We start from the raw sequence: 17,102 nt of genomic DNA on the forward strand, positions 1-17,102 counted from the left end.
TGTGTGAGTGTGGGTACGTATAATTCAGCTCACTTCCTCTTTACTCTTCTTTCCCTTACTGTCTAGTTTGTCATCTTGGCTGTGGAGGACACAGTTGTGTCCAGACTGGCATTAAATCTCTGCGATAAGAAGGAACACTCTGTGGACATCCTACTTAAGAAAGACCAGTTATCCCTGAGGGTAGATGGGATGGAAGGAGAGAGTGAATTAAGCACATCTGAGTTAAAGGACAGCCTGTCCATCTTGGAGAGCTCTTTGCAGTCAGCGGTGAAGACGTACGTGGGAGGATTGCCAGGTGAGAAGCCAGTTTCCTAGTAGGGCATTCAGACTCTTATCTCACCTTGAAGAGATGGCATTCAGGAAAACTGTCTCAGATCATTGAAACAGGAACTTCATTCTGTGTTTCTGCTTGTGCAGGCTTTTTCTGCAACACAGGCATCTGATCTCCAGAAATGTGAGAGTGTTCTTGACCATTTCTTTTTTTCCTGAATAATTGTGTCCTTTGAGGACAGTGGGAGACAAAAATAGGAAGAGAAGGTCTTACTGGTCAGCAATAGGGATGGTTTTTCTGAATGTTAATGAGGTGAGAACGTATGAGCTTTGTGCTCTTACCTAAGTTCTCCTTTTGGGGAGATCTCAGTTCTCATCTGTACTCCACAGCAGACTTTGATAGGAAGTGTCAGAATTGGCCCAAGGTTGCCATGAGGACATAGCATTCATGCCATAGCACACAGCACCTGGCCTTCCAGCTTCTCAAACATATGTGTCAGAGTTTTTCTGCTGTTTTATCTCTAAAATCTAATCTCATGGTCTGACTCCCAGGTCTGTATGGGCTCCTGGTATAGAAGTTCTCTGATAAAATGACTCATTCCAACGGTCATGAGTGGCCTCAAATTGTCTGACTGAAGCTTGGGAAATGTGGTGATTCCCTCTGGTTGATGTCCTCTTCAGGCTGAGCACAGCAGTCCACAATTTGCATATCTCCTCTCAGCAGAGGGTACTTAGGGCCTAATCAAGGGGCTATCACATTTTTCTGGCTTTTCAGCAACTTAGCTTCTTACCACGGGTCAGTTTGCAATTCTGCTCTAAAACTGAAAGATCAAACTTTCACTTGAGTCATGAAGTCAGGGGGTTGCCTCTTCTGGGTGGGCTCGTTTATCAATGCTGAGTCCCCAGATACAGCTTTCTTCAGAGCACCAGGGTGCACTGTGAGCCAGCCATTGTACAAGCAAGAGATGCAACCTGCTTGCTTCAGGTCGCCCTTAAATACATAAACTCAGTCCTGTTCTGTAGCTGCTCCGAGTTCTCTGTTGTTAGCTCAGAGTAACTGGGTGAAGCACGGATTTCATTACCTAGAGCTAAGTGGTATCTGTCATAGCTATGGCTCTTGGACCCATTTGGCTTCTGTGGATGTAGATGCTTTCCCCTTTTGCTCAGTTCTCCTGAGAAGCAGGAATTCCTGCCTCTGGTCTGCTTTTGTCATTGAGTGGAACCCAGCACTCGCACTGAGAAACCTTGTCACTTTGCCAAATGAATAAACATTTCAGCACCACGGTTGGATTCATCATTCTGGGTTAAATAACTGTATCAAATGGTCAGACCTAAATGAATTTGGATTACATTGTTTTTTTCCTGATTCATTACCCAGTGGACAAAAAAAAAACCAAAGTGCAGTAGTCATGCTTAATCTCTTCGGTCTATTTGCAATGAAGAATCCTGGGTCAAGATATGCATGACATTCCATACTAAGTACAGGTAACACTGTAGATGCAAAATAAATAGTTAAAGAGGGAACGTATAAGTATTTACTCTCTCTTCTGTGCCATTTTCAATTCTAATAAGTCCTAAATGATGTGAGTTATATGATGCATAGGTGTTTGTCCAGGCAATGTGTATACCGACCAGGTGAATGGGCATTTAAAGACCTTTTGTTCTTTACAGGACCACATTTCAAACAGATCCATTTCTAATCATAACAGAAAATTTGACCAGATTTGCAACTGTAACACAAAGAAAATCTTCGTAATAATTCCAGATTGTATCTTACAAATCCATTTCAAAGGATGTCTTTAAGCTCTGCCACACAGGACAGCAATCTCAGTGATTCCTTTGCTGAGTGTTGAAGACATTAAGCGCATGCTGACAGATTCTTCAGGCTCAAAATTTAGTTTAAATCTACGTGGGGTACTATAAGACAGGCGCCCACTTCTGTGTATGAGTACAGTTCTCTAGAAGGCGATCATCTGAGCGTAGGTACAGTGGGTGTTTTTGTAGAAGATGCCCTCAGAGATGCTTGTTTTTCCTTTGGCACAGATGTTAACGTCACCTCCACTCCAGTCACAGCATCCTACCATGGCTGTATGACGGTGAAGATGAGGAGCAAGGCGCTGGACTTGGATGAGGCTCTGTACAAGCACAGCGACATCACATCCCACTCTTGCCCTCCAGTTGAGGCAGGTCCATAGGTACCACTGCAATGTGAAAGTTTTGTACTCAGAAACTTTCAATGCTTTTTTTTTTTTAAGATATAAATTATTCAGACCTACCGCACTGCGTGTATAGTTTCTCTTTAAACACTGAAGTTATGTAGGAGCTACTGATCCTTATGTCAGATTGATTATTGAAATACTCCTTTGCTTTGAGGTCTAAAGGTTGTAATATATTTGTAAATAGTTCGGAAGAATAATATTAAGTAAGGCAAAAGTACAGAATATGCTTAAAGTGAATGTTATGTTTAGACTATAAGAGACAGTTTTATCTGAAATTCGGAAAACCTGGTAATATATGAATGTGGACTGGAAGAAAAATAATAATTCTGTATTATTTTTATTACCAACACTGCTTTCTGATTTGCAAAATATGAGAGAATAAAATATTTACATACAAGTTCTTAATTTACCTGTACTCCAGTTATTCTGTACTCTGCTCTTTGGCAGTGGTATCTCAGGCTATGCCTGATGTGAAGATGAAACTAGTGAGTCTTTCTGTTTCATTTTGGGTTTGTTTGTAGATCAGGGATTATATGCTTATGTCAGTATTCCATGGGCTGTAGAGCAAATGGTTGCTGCTATTGTTATTGCTGCAGCTCTGGTACTGCAGATCGAAGACTCAGTTGTGACCTTTAGAAAAATTCTGGTCAGCAGAGAATGGGAAACAAAACTGGGTCAGCAGGAAACAGAAGGAAAGGTTCCATAAGCTGAAAGCCATATGGCTTTTCTGTCAGTAACCACTGAAGCTAATGATGAGGTGTCAAGAACTGGGAATATTATGTGGTGATGACATTTTTTTTGCTGCTTGATTTTTAGGTTGGCTCATTCACTGTGAGTGTAATGGGAGCACAGAGGCTTGTGATTGTAAGAGCTCGCCAGGCCAAATTGCAGTGCAGTGAGGATATGCTTGTGGGTTTGCTCAGAAGAAGCTGTAGCACCATGAAGTGCATTTAATTTTTAAGCTGTCCTTGTGCAGTTGGGGCAGGCTTTGCCTCCCCTGCCTCGACACGCTTAAATCTTGATTTATTTGGTCCTTGTCTTCCATCAGGTTAGATTAACAAACTGAGACTGAGAGAGAGATGCTGTGGTGGAAATCCAAATACTGGAGGCTAAGGTGACCGAGAGGTCATGGATTAGTCTAATAATCTGCACATGACAACATTTGTGACCAATATATGGAGACACACGGCAGCCCCAGAGGAAAAGATGGAGGAGGGTGAAGACTATCCCAAACTTTTACTAGTGTTCTGCCTTATTTAACAGAGGAAAGAATTCTCTTAGCCAATAGGCAGCATGACATCACAGCTCCATATCATGGTTGAGTAAAGCAGCAATGATGGAATAGGGCAGAAAGACAAGAGCTTTATCACTTCCAGCTAACCTACTCTTTTACACTCAGAAAAAGACCTGTCAAAAGTCCTGCTTATGCTCAGGTATGACCAGATGCCAGTCTGAAAGGATAATTGCTAACTAGACAGCAATAACAGACAGATTTGCTGGCAGACTGTGCATGGGTAGTAAAACACAGAAGCAGTCCTGTGCCTTTGCTTTTTGTTGCTAAGCAAGAGAAAGCAAGTTATTCCCAAGAGTGCTTTCTGCTACAGTCAGTGATTCTGCATCAGCTAGAGATGTGATGGAGAAGCTAATAAACATCTATGATTCCAGTGAGAGCAGGGAACCCTGAAGGTACTGTGGTTTGTTTTCTGTTTCTTTTTCCTGGTTATTCATCAAAATATGTCTCCTACTCTTTTAACTTGGAGAAGCTCTAATGAAAACAGGACAAACTTAGAAGATGAAACAAACCGTGTTACTTTGTTCTTTGAAAAGAAGTTTGTTAGCAACCAAGTCTTATGTCTACCTTTTTTTTTTCTTTTTTTGGTTTTTTTTTTTTTTTTTTTTTTGTAGTGGTTCCCAAAAAAATAATGTGGCACAAGTGAATCACAAATACTCCTGACCTTTGTGTTAATGCAAGTCGTACTATTTATGAGGCCAGATACTGGAGACATGAATCCTGTGGTACGTAGTGGTAGTCTGCAGTCTCAGGCTTATTACTGTGTGAAAGAAACTATAATTCCATCTTCTAAAAGCAGTCTAATTCAGAGTTAAAAATATCTTCAGGACTGTGCATATCTGTATGTGTATGTGAAGATACTTTGCAGAGATCACAACAACCCCCCAACCCAAAATGTGCTTTAGAAGAGAAAGGCACAGTCTGGAGAATTACAGAAAGGGAGTGGGGAAGGGGAACTTCTGTTTCAAGCTTGGTTGCTTTAATACTCTAATACTGGAGGAAAAGGCAGCTGCTTCTATACACTGTTGAGAAGAGGAAAAAATATAATAAGAAACATCCATTAATTCCTCTTCAATCACTGTTCTTCAACCCAAGAGAAATACTGTTCTAAATACTGTTAACAGTCCAGCTGCTCAACTCAGAAGGTAAAGGTCTGTTCTGGGTTTTGAGTCCAAAAGTTCAAAGATGTCCAAAAGTGAATGCAGGTGGTTCTCCAGGGAAAAAAGTACATGTGGAGGTCCACTCATGCACTCAATGCATGATCAGGGTGGTTGTGTTCTTCCCAGCATGCATTTGCACAAAAAAGGGGCATTTTGGATGGGTTGAATTTTTACTCAGAAGAAAAATAGTGGTCTCCTCACTGACTTCTGTTTCTCTTAATTGGATTCAGATCACTGACCTTATCAACAATGTGTGCAAGGCACCTTGTCATTGACCTCAGCATTGCTTGTCTAAAACTTTGCATATCAGAAAAAAAATGTAAAGGAACAAAACATGGTTTTTATGACCCATATAATTTAACCTCTGATTTTATGCATATTAATACTGGTTTTTATAAAAAAGAACAGAGAGCACATGAATTAACAGAAGTTCATGAAAGGTGGAAAATATTATGTAAAAGGATGATCATACTTTGCTCTATTTTCAGCAGGTCTGATGGTGTCACTTCCTTTCATAGGAAACTGTCAAGTAGGCTGGTTTTGTTTATATAGCATTTCTTTATATTTCCATCATATGAAGCAGCTGCTTTAAAATCAAGTGAGAAATACCTTCCTTTCCCCACTTTGCTCTTTGGCATTCAGGAAATTTCTGTAGCTTCACTGCTGTCTAGACAGTAAGATCCACAGAGCAAGCAGTGGCATCATCTGTCTTTCAGAAGCAAAATGCGGTGGTGGGATGCAGACATCTGATGGGTTTTCATCCTATAGTAGCTACTTCTGCCACAAAATAAGAAACCCATGTGCTGAAGGATCTAAACTGATGATCATGCGTGCACAGTGAGGGGGACACCAGAAGGCTGTGCTGCTATTCTGTAAGACCAGAACAGGCTGTAGAGTTGGGTGGAAAGGAACTGAAAGAAGTTCAACAAGAGCAAGTGTAGAGTCCTACACCTGGGGAGGAATAACTGCATGCATCAGTCCAGGTTGGGGACTGACTTGCTGGAAAAGAACTCTCTGCTGAGGGACCTGGATGTGCTGGTGGGCAGCAGGTTGGCCTTGAGCCAGCAGTGTGCCCTGGTGGCCAAGAAGACCATTGGGATCCTGGGGTATATTACAAAGAACATAGCCAGCAGGTTGAGGGAGGTGATCCTCCCCCTTTCCTCCACCATGGTGAGGCCACATCTGGAGCACTGTGTCCAGTTTTGGGCTCCTCAGTTCAAGAAGGACAGCAAACTGCTGGAGAAAGGAGAAAGAACTGTGGGAGGCCACAGAGATCATTAGGGGCCTGCAGCATCACCTTTATGAGGAAGGGCTGAGAGATCTGGGGCTGTTCAGTCTGGGGAAGACAAGGCTGAGGGGATCTTATCAATACTTATAAATATCTGGTGGATGGGAGTCAAGAGGATGGGGCCAGACTCTTTTTGTTGCCCAGCGACAGGACAAGGGGCAACGGGCAAATAACTGGAACATGAGAAGTTCTAACTGAACATAAAGAAAAGCTTTTTCCTGTGGTGGTGACAGAGCACTGGAACCGGCTGCCCAGAAGGGCTACAGAGTCTCCTTCTCTGGAGATATTCAGAACAGGCATGGGCACTTTCATTTGCAACCTGCTGTAGGAACCTGCTTTTGCAGTGGAGTTGGACTCGATGATATCCAGAAGTCCCTTCCAAGCCCTAGAATTCAGTGGTTCTTGTGACAGAGTACAAACGACTTTCTTCCTATTAGTGACACTGTTGCAAGTATTGCTGCTTTGCCTTGTCAAAGGGTTTTTAATTTTGTACAACAGGAAAAAATATGAGGGAATTCCAACCTTTCATCAACTCTCTTTCAGTGGTTGCAGAATTACCCTATCGTAATTGGGACAGGTGCAAGTCAGCATGAAAGGCAGGAATGGTGTGCAGAGGTTGATAAGCTTAAAAATAAATAACTGGAGTTAACACAGAGTGGTTTTAGTTGTGATCCTCTTTTGACTAGGAAGGAATTAATTCCAGTACTAAAGTGCAGATTAAGTAACTGTCTGGAAATGGCATTTTCAGCACACTGACACAGCATTTTACTATGCAGACTAGATTGACACAAGGTACCAATCAAGGTTAACAAGATCAAAAAAAATCCAGTAAAATTCACCTTTCTGTGTGAAACTGAGGGAACTATTCAGTGGAGTGTATTTCCCTCTGTTCTTTCTTCTGTCTTCATAAATATAACAGCCTTAGGTACAGCATAAATATACACAGTCAATTTTATTGGAAAATAATTGACACACTTTTTTTATTGGTACAACACTTTCACCAAAGAGGGTTCTTAAATAAATACCACAAGCAAACAAACACCTAGGCTCTTTCTACCCAAAGCAATTGACTCATAGGGCTCCAGAATACTCATTCAGACAACACAGACTAAAACCCTTCTATATTGGTTTATGAAAGCAGAGTACATATGCAGAGTGTTTTCTTCAATTCTCCTCTGGAAGAAAACCATTCTGCAGTATAGGGAGAAGGAAAAAACTCATTGTAAGTAGAAAGCAGTACTGCATTTGACCTCAGGCAGACTGGGTGGTGACCTGTCACCCCACTGGTGATGAGCCTGCCCTGACATTTCCAGGTTTCTGCTCTGCTTAGTGAGATGTGCCTAAAAGCTGAGTGTCTGTAACACACTCTGTAGTGGGTTTCTTGGAAAGTCTAGTGCCTGCACAGCACAGGGCTTCCAAAGGTTTCTTAAAAACAATACCTGCTAACTACCTCAAATAAATACTTGGTCCTATGGTGCATATGGTGGAGGCTTTTCTCCAGGCAAGAAGTAAGTCGGTGCATAGAGGGGTGGAGCATTGGGGGGAAGACCGTAGCTGGAGCTGGACTGAGAGGGAGGCTGAGTATCTTCTGATAAAGAAATGTCAGTAGATGATTTTCCTGGAAAATTGCTGGCAGGCTGTATGTAGACAAAGAAAAATATTTTCTTCAATAAAGAATTATGACCCCCGTTTTGCAGCTCTTAGTTGTTTGTCAGTTAAGTCAGATAAGTATTATCAGGTAAGTATTATCCAGTATGGCCCATGGTTAATTTTCTCTTGCATTGCAGCACAGCACTCCGAACACCTGCATAAGGGTAGCAAATACAGTTTATAGTGAAAGAAGACAGATTCCATCTGTAACCCAAGTCATTTTTAATTGACATTGTGCATACAGCTAAGCAACAGAACAGGACAATAATTTCTGCAGGTTTCCTGGGTGAGGCATGGAACCCAACTGGCTGATTAAGTTATGTGCAGCTGCTAGTCTTCAGGCATCACTCTGACATGTAAGTTATCTCAGAGTTGTAATACTTGCTTAAATGCAGGGTCTTATTGCTATGCCAAATGCAGACTTCACTTACAAACAAATTAACAGTTAGGCATGTGTCTCCCTGTAGCTCTTTCAGCTGTCTCAGTTATTATGGGGCTTTGGCTGGAAAGAGGCATGACAGATGACCTTAGGAAACAGCCCATGCTGAGTAACAACCAGAGTTTGTTAAAACTTAAGGATGCATCCAGGAACTAAAGTTTTGGATACAATCCTACTACTACTTTAAGCCAAGTTTTGCCATTTATCACAAGAGGGTCAGGATTTCACTCCTCCCCTCACATGCCAGCACATGGCAGTCCATGGGCTTCATCAGAAGAGTTGTGCTCAGTTCCCCTCAGGTTCAGGCCTAAAGTGCCTGGAATTTAAAAAAAAAAATAAAAAAAATAGTAATCATGGATCTGTTATTTCAAGGGAAATGAAAAAATCCAAGCAAGAAAACAGTGCTGTCTTGGGTACTTACCATCTAGATAGTGATACCAGGGCTGATACTTTGCTGGTGGAACCTCAGAGCTACCCAGGGCTACCAGTCCCCATGCCACAGTACCCATCTAGCTTCTTTGTAGGACCTCAGGGGACTGCAAACTCCCATGGAGAGGAAAAGTCCTGCATTTGTACCACAGCGTGACTTAGTGAGAAAAGAGATTTTGCAGCAGGAAGGGTGTTTATGTACCGCCATTATCCAGGAGGCAGTGGAGGTAACACCCAAAGACCTGCTGGCTAGATCAGCTCCAAACATAGTTGTTGAGCTTAGTGTGGTTTGGTTTCTGGTTTGGTTTTGTTTTTGTTTTTTTGTAGCTGTTGCTTCTCTCACCCTTGAACTGCATCCACCGTTTCCACACATCTGTCTGGCAGTGCTTCTGTAATGAGTTCTTTGTTTGGCAGGCACGGCTGCCACAACCATACCACTGTCATCACCTCCAGCCTCCACACAGCTAATCATTTACCTGACCAGCTGGCAGCTCTCTGACTAAGACTGGTTGTGTCTGAGTTGTTCCAGTAAGGACTGAGTGATTTCGTTATCACATGCCACAGTAAAGAGCTGCTGATTACAACTTTGTCAAAATGCATTCCTGTTGTCTCTTTTTATTTGCATTTTCTGGTTTCTGCTTGTGGACAGACTGTGAGGTAAACTCAGCATTTACTAACACCCCAAAGAGTGATTTTTAATTATTTTTTTTAAGACTGTTCACCTTTCCAGCAAGCAGTTACTCAGCGAGATACTACAGAACACTAGGAACATATCACAGAATCACAAAACTGCCAAGGCTGGAAAAGACTTCCAAGATCATCTAGTCCAACTGTCCACTTACCACTTTCCCCACTAAACTAACCATACCTGATCAATTCTTAGGTGAACTCTTAGCTGAACGAATTTTGTTTCTTTTATTGCCCTGAGCCACCATGTGTGTGACCCTACCTTAACTGGAGCAGGTGCAAGTCAGCATGAAAAGCAGGAATGGTGTGCAGCCAAAGGGAATGCAGAGAAAGAAAGGTGCGTCTTAGGGTCTTCCTCACCAGTAACCTTAGGAAGGATACCGGAGGGGGAATGAGGACTGAAGATGAGTTGCCAGCCTCCAGTTGGGCTTCCCATGTGAGCTCAGCTCCTGGTGCTCAATGCTGAGGCCATCAGCACCACCTCTACCTGTGCAGGGCTTGCATGGCAAGGCTGCCCTGAGAGCGCTCCTGGGAGTTGGGGCTCTGTCATCCTCTGAGTCCCCAGCCGTGGTAATGTTACTAAGTACTGCCAAGGCAGAGGTGGATCCTGGTCTACTTGGAAGCAAAAATTTTACACCCAGGAGATGCTCATGGTTACCCTCTGAGGCTCCAAAAGTAAATGCAAGGCCTGTGTAGACCTTTGGCCATCAGATAGCTTTATGGCTGTCTGGCAAACCTGAGGCCATTTCAGATGTAATATCATTAGGCAACCCTGTCACAGCCATAAGATACAGGGTTCAGCCTTTAATTTTGATGTCTCCATTCAGGTCTCAATGACATCACCACCTAGGTGAACAGACTCACTCAGATGGAGTCTTCTACACTGCGGACATCTTCATTCTGCTGCCTGCACATCAGTGTCTAGCCCTTTTGGGGTGCCATGCAGCATGCCAGACATCCATACTGATATGGTATAGGGATGTTGAGACCTGGACTCTCTTAAAGCATCAGCAAGTACCAGGTGGCTACCTGGTCTCATCACACAGCACTAGATCTCAGCCAACGGCCCCTGCATTTAGTTACATTAATCACAGTAGTCCAGACTCGTCAATTGCCTTAAGGACCAGCACCAGCTAAGGAGGTCTTCTGGAGGTCTGAATGCAGCAGCAGGGCACTAACAAGGATTGTAAAGGCCTCCAGCCCTATGGGTTCAGCCCACAGCTCTCAATGGATGAGCATGTTATATGAGCATTTGGCTGTTCCAAATAAAGACTGTTTCTCACATTCACTTTTTTGTAACTTTGAGTAAGTTTATGATACCTCATAAATATTGCACTATATCGAAGCACAAATTGTCTCCAAAGTACAACATATTAGCTTATACATACACTAAGACTGTTTGCTTTTTTTTTTTTTTCTTTCTTCCAAGAAAAGGATTAAGTGCTTTCCCTTTTGGATGCCCTGCACTTCTTGCTAACCTCTCCTGACTTGGAGACAGCTGGTGATGTCCACCTCTGAGTGTCAGGAAGGGAAGATAAATAACACGCTTCTTAGAAAAAGCAGAAACTTGTGGTGGGGGGAAGTATTTAAGTGCTAGTTTTCGAATGCAATTAAGAATTTGGGATAAATATTTCTGTATGCCAGTGGACAAAGGACTGAGCAGTTGCAATCGATCCTCAGGACTACTTACATGCATTTTTTCAGCTTCATTGCTTGCTTTTGTCTGTTTGTCCCCTTCTCTCTTTACTCTTGGCTACATGCTAACTGAACTCTGCCGAACAGCACAGCTTTTCAGCTAAAAGCAAACAAAAAAAGATTTCTGTGTGTACTCTTTTTTTCCTCTGAACCAACAGTCTGCAAAAGTGCCTCCTCATTTTGTTAATAACTACAACGTGCCAAGGACTGTTCTTTGGCTGTGAAGCCAACTGGCACAGCACATATCACATCCCTACAGCTGAACTCTTACTACCAAAACAGTGTGAATGTCTGTATGCACACTTCCAATCTGGAATGGTCCACTGCTCTTGCTGTCTCCTGAGCCCTTCAAAAGATGTTGAGACTGTTAGGTGATCTGGACCAAACCCATATCAGGAGGGGGCTAGCAATTCACTGGTGTGGTTGGTCACTAGCTCTTAACAGATGTGGCCCAGGAGGCTGCAGATAGCTGCTCTACATCCCACTCATACTAAATATGCTGTACTTTCTATTGAGAGGAATTACAAAACGCTGTACCCACTGGTCTACAGGTACACAGCTTAAGTATAACTAGTCACTGGATGAACACATCAGCCTTATTGTAACTTAAAAATCTAAAAATGCTCACAGTTTTTCTAGTGTCTCAGTGCATTCAGCTATTTACCAACTCGCTTCTGTGTTCATCTCACTTTGTTCACTCTGTGCTGCATTGTCTGAGCACAGCCATGACCAGGACTGACACCTGTTGTGCCAGGCCCAACACTTTGCTATGGCCAGGAGTCAGCTCTGCAAGGGAAGGACAAAAGGGAGATACAGAAACCACCTTGCGCCTGCAGGGCATGTGTCATCCCCCAGAGCACAACCCAAACTCTGGTTAGGTACAGATGCCTAAATGTTGTGTAGTGGGAGATAGATGTGTCCAAAAAGATACATTTTAATAATTCTCACATTAAGCAGGGAGCCATTGTAGCATGGGCTACCTTCTACAACAGCCCTCTGAGGATGTGAGGCATCTGGCTTGTGGGACATACTGTCAAGACCCTCTGTGGAGGGAATTAGTTTTGCCTGTGCTCCACAGAGGGTCCCTGGCAGTAGGAATGGTGCATTTTCCACTGAAGCTATTTGATAGCCAGCTGGAATAGGAGCAGACTATGAAGGTTCAAACTCCTCTGGTAAAGAAGGGTCAAGAGGCCTCTTGCCACCAGGCGATGAGGGCAAAAAAAAATCAAACAACATCCTCAGTATCATTTACTGCATTTTCTAGGCCAGCTCTGGGCTGGACTCACCAGTGTTTAACAGCAGCTGAAGGACAACGTTCCTAACCCCTCATTTGTACTCTCACAACATTCCATGACATTGAATTTTCTTTGGCATCTAAAAACACTTCCTCTTTCTGGTTTGTTTTGCCACTAAAATCTGTACTGGTGCAACTAAAACTATCTGATGAGAAATTATTGCTAATATTCAGCCAAAACCCTTCCTATATCACTCAGTTTTTCAGACCTTTATTTGCTCCCCTCTCTTGGTTTCTTTCCATCTGATGAATCTTCATTTTCTGTTTCCCATACTAAAAATAATGCAGGCTAAGGTATATATAACTGATGCAGATGCCTCTGCTTCTGCTTTATCTAGCCCAGCATAAGAGCTGTTTTCACCTTTGTGACTGCTGCAATGCAGTTCTAATCCCACACTAGGATTTCAAGTCAATAGGCAGAGTTCACAGGATGACCAGAGAAAACGTGAGATCTGAGAACAAATATGAGAGCTAGACCTAGGCTCAATGATCTTGGAGGCACGTCTGTGAGTTGGGATCCAACCTCCTGGCCTTGCTCCAGACCCTTCACAAGCCAAGATTTACCACTGCAGAGATGGTACTGTGTAATGGCTCAAGGTTTTCTGATGGAGTAAAAAGGTTGCCATTTTGTACTATACCTGAAGGGGCAACGGGTAGGATGGATATGTAGAAATTGTTGCTGCAGAAGGACAAAATCCAGCATATGTCAGGATCTGCTGGGTAGGGTTGTACAGGATCTGAGGAGGTGGTGCGGCACTGAAAGCAATTTGGGACATAGGTACCTGTTGAGCATAGAAAAAAAACAATTTAATCAGCACCATGCAGAGGGGTCCGGAGCAGTAACTGGTCCCAACACTACAAATAACATCACATTTTAATAACTCCCGATTTCCCAGTGTGAACCAGTACTACAAAAAAATAAAAATAATTTTTAAAATGGTAAACAGAATGAGAGGAGGGTGTATCTGGAATAAATTTTTTGGCCAGAATTGCACGGCTATTTCAATTTTCTATCCTTGGAAAAAAGACAGCAGGTGCTTCCCTAGCAGCAGTTGCAGAAGCACTGGCAGGACTCCAGACCAGAGACACCCTGAAAAGTGCAGCATACAGCTTTGACTGCTTCCTCTTATCCACTCCTTCACACTTTGCTGCAGATTCTTTCCAGTAGCTACTACTGATGCCTCTCTCAGCTTTCCTACACAGTTCTGCAAAAACCGTTCTTTCCACAGCTCCCACTCATTTGTGAAATGGAGCTCTCTTCTGGCTCTGCAGCACCACCCCATGTATGCCTATCTCATTCCTGCTGCACAAAATCAAGAGAGATGCTCATTTGCATCAGAATTTAATTGACTCCTTTATCATATCTCATCACTCTATTGGCATGCCCCTTAACTGCAGTTTGTAATAATGTTTGCAGGAAGAAGTAGTAGCTCTCTGTATACCAACCAATGAAATTAGGAAGAAAAAAAAAAACCAAACACAAAACCCAACAAAAACAATAAGCAAAATGAAAAGCTGAATGTGACTGTGACTTGTCTTCCTAAAACCTTATGCTACATAACCATTTGCAAAGGATGACAGAGTTCTGCTTTGCAAATTGAGACAAACCCAGTGGTTTCTCTCCCCTCCTTTGTTTTTATTAGCAGATTCCTTTACATGAGAGCATGGAATTTTCTTTTATACGGTGATTGCAAGACAAATACTGAAAGCAGCAGCCAAGAGTTTTTTTGGCATTTCTTTTCAGACTTGACTTATCTGTGAGAGACATGAACAACAGCATCCTTCAGAGATAGCATACACGCTGTGATTGAGACAGGAGGGGTACATTCATTCTTTTTGCAGATGGAAAACATCATCTAGGTGACTCGTGTACTGCATGAAATTATCTGGCAGTCCAGGCTCTTTGGAGAAATTCAGCAGCTCAGGAGCTGGCACAGAGAAAGGCTGTCCCCAAAAGCAGAAGACCTATGCAAGTCTCTCATCTTCAAAATACAAAACATTTCCTTTTTACAAACCCTGATGAGTGTAGACAGTTGTTCCTTCTTCTTGGAACCTCTCTAAATCCTTTTATGTTTTCTCCAACTGTAGCACCAGCATTCTCCACTTGCTAGGGGTGAAGATTACAACAGTCCTAGGAGGTTTGCAGAGTCAATAACCCCAAATCCACTGATCAAGCATCAGTTTGGAGCCAGTGATGACTTGCAGGTATTGAGGCTGGTTAGATGCTGATATCAAGTATTCTAGTAGTGGTGCTATGATAAATCAGTCATGTGACATGCAAGGTGTTTTTGTTTCAACTGAGATAGAATTGCTTTTCTTCAGTGTCTGGCATGATGCTGTGTTTTGTTTGTAGGAGAAAAGCAATGCTGATAACACACCGTCATGTCAAGATGTTGCTGAGCTGTTGTGGAAAGCCAAGGCCATTCCTTTTCTCAGTTCCTACTAGCAAAGGGCTGGGGGCAAGAGATGAGCCAGGAGAGGAGAGAATCAGGCCAAAGTAATATTCCATACCATATGGCGTCATGTGAAAGGAGAGTTTTGAAGGCAATGGGAGCATCTCACTCACTTCCACTTGTTGGGGGTCTAGCTGGGCATCAGCTGAGGGGTGTTGAGCAATTGCTTGTACATCACTTGTTATATATACACATATGTATAATTGTCATGGCTATTATCTTTTTTTCCTCCTCCTCTTCTTCTCGATCTTAGTAAATAACTTTTATCTCAACTCAAGAGCTCTACTTTGTTTTTCTTTCCCATTCTCCCCTCTCCCAATCCCACTGAGAAGGGGGGAGTGAAAGAACGACTGTGTGATGCTGAGCCACCTGCTGGTTAAACCACAATACAAGGGTAGGCAGAGACATTTTAAATTGAAACAATTCATTTTAACATCAAAGTGCACCTTTTCTTGCAAGACATGAGGGTAAGGGAAGAATCATAGAATCATAGAATGGCTTAGGTTGAAAAGGACCACAATAGTCATCTACTTTCAAACACCCTGCTATGTGCAGGGTCAAAGAAGAAAAGGAGAAGGGTGACAGGAATGATATTATTTCATCTGCTCAGATTCCCTTAAAGACTCCAAGGAGAATAATTTAAAAAAATAAAAAAGAGCAAGAGACTCCTCCTGGACCAGAGGTCATTCAGATGAATGCAACCCTAAACTCAAGGCAGGCAGATTCCTTGGGAAGGTGTGTCAAGAAAACATTTCCAATCATCAGATGAATACCAGGGCAGGGAAGGGAGATGTTTTAGTTAACTCTTTATAATAGCAGGTAAAGTTTTTCATGCGCTTTTGTCAAAGATAAGAAATGATCAAGATATTTTATCATTTTTGGATACTTCTATTTACATTATGTCTTCATCTGCTGTTGTTAAAGAAGACTTTAAGGTAACTGCTTAGCCTGAGTCTCATATCCATGCACAAGGTAGACCTGAAAGGGAAAGTATTGACACAACTGCTGTGGATACTCCAGAAAATCACAGGAGACAGCCCTAGAGTGACACAGGGGCTACAGAGAGCTGATACACCAGGGCTCAGGAGAGGATAAAGTGATTCCCACTGGGTCAACACAGCTCTCTGGCACACAGCAAAGCCACAGGGAGCATGCCAGGGTCTGTAGAGAATGTGTCACAGGAAAGAAAACCGTAAGAATATTTATTTTCTATCAAAAATGTGATGGGTGTAGATACCCTGCAAACTCTCTCCTTCCAGAATGTTTTGGCTGCCAGCATTCCGCAAAGATAAACATGATGTTTTGTTGGAGTAGTTGGCCAGCCTTGTGTTTCCTGGAAGCCAACCTCAGAGCTCTGCCCTTAGGCATTGCACTGAGCTGCAAGTGACATCCTGAAAGAAAGACAATTGTCCTCTCACATGTTTTGAAGCCTTTTCTTATTTCAGTCCCATGCTCCCTTTTCTCCCTCTTAAGTTTGATGTTTTCTTGGCCCCCTACAAGTTACCTCTTTCATAATTAAAGCAAACAGCACATTAGCAAAGCTGATGTGGTCTGTACCTCAAAAGAACTCTGAAACAGCATAATCTGCAAGGAATAGTTATTTCATTTTGGATGGATCCTTTAGTAACTCTTTCAGGAACATAGTATGCATCCTCTGCTGGGCTGATCAACATAAATTCTCCTTAAGCTAGTGAGGTGTTTTTTCAGCTCTTGCTGTAGAGGAGATATTAAACAGCTTATTCAGATCAAGTTTCAACTTGGAGCCCCCTTCATTAGACCCTCTCCAGCTTGCTGTCCCTTAGGAGCTGCACAGTGATACCCCCTTGCAGCACTGAGATCTGCCTGGACTGGAGCTCATTCCCGCTACAAAGCTTCAGCCCAAATCCCATTTAAGCCTGGGCTGATGCAAGGCAGATTTAATGGGTGCAGTGTGGCTCTCCACACCTTTCCACATCTCAGGGAAACACTAATAGCCCTGGTTCAGAGTCCTAAGCAAGAAGCACTGAGAAAGCTTCTCTCAAGCAGCTGTAGCTGTTCACATCTAGCTAGCTGCAGTTTGCTACTAGCTCCTTGCGAAGGTCCCTTCATACAAAGGATGGTCAGTTGCACATTGATAACATGCAGAAATTCAGTATGATTGCTTGCCTTGAGTTAGAGAAAGGTGCAAACATTTGCAAACTTTTAGCAAAGGTGAATTTCACATAATCTATATGGCCCTACTGCGTGG

The 17,102-nt window shown here is 42.7% G+C and overlaps 2 protein-coding genes across 8 annotated transcripts in view; one reads left to right on the forward strand and one right to left on the reverse strand.

Annotated features, from left to right (window-relative positions):
• Positions 1 to 2,894, forward strand: part of GAS6 (growth arrest specific 6) — a 37,554-nt gene extending 34,660 nt beyond the window's left edge. The window contains exons 14-15 of the mRNA XM_052664742.1: positions 67 to 295; positions 2,314 to 2,894. Of these exons, the coding sequence (XP_052520702.1) occupies positions 67 to 295; positions 2,314 to 2,465 (381 nt within the window). The 3' untranslated portion in view covers positions 2,466 to 2,894. The remainder of the gene's footprint in view (positions 1 to 66; positions 296 to 2,313) is intronic.
• Positions 2,895 to 7,154: 4,260 nt separating this feature from the next.
• TMEM255B (transmembrane protein 255B) overlaps positions 7,155 to 17,102 on the reverse strand; it is a 67,297-nt gene continuing 57,349 nt past the window's right edge. For 3 of the 7 annotated variants that reach the window (XM_052664663.1, XM_052664661.1, XM_052664662.1), the window contains 2 exons: positions 13,061 to 13,204; positions 7,155 to 7,865 (listed from right to left, as the gene is read on the reverse strand). In XM_052664663.1, the coding sequence (XP_052520623.1) occupies positions 7,698 to 7,865; positions 13,061 to 13,204 (312 nt within the window). In that variant the 3' untranslated portion in view covers positions 7,155 to 7,697. The other 4 variants (XR_008201985.1, XR_008201984.1, XM_052664664.1 and 1 more) reach the window with 4 other exon arrangements.

The sequence above is a fragment of the Tympanuchus pallidicinctus genome, unplaced genomic scaffold (assembly GCF_026119805.1).
Source record: "Tympanuchus pallidicinctus isolate F22 unplaced genomic scaffold, pur_lepc_1.0 scaffold6, whole genome shotgun sequence".
NCBI classification, from domain to species: Eukaryota; Metazoa; Chordata; class Aves; order Galliformes; family Phasianidae; genus Tympanuchus; species Tympanuchus pallidicinctus.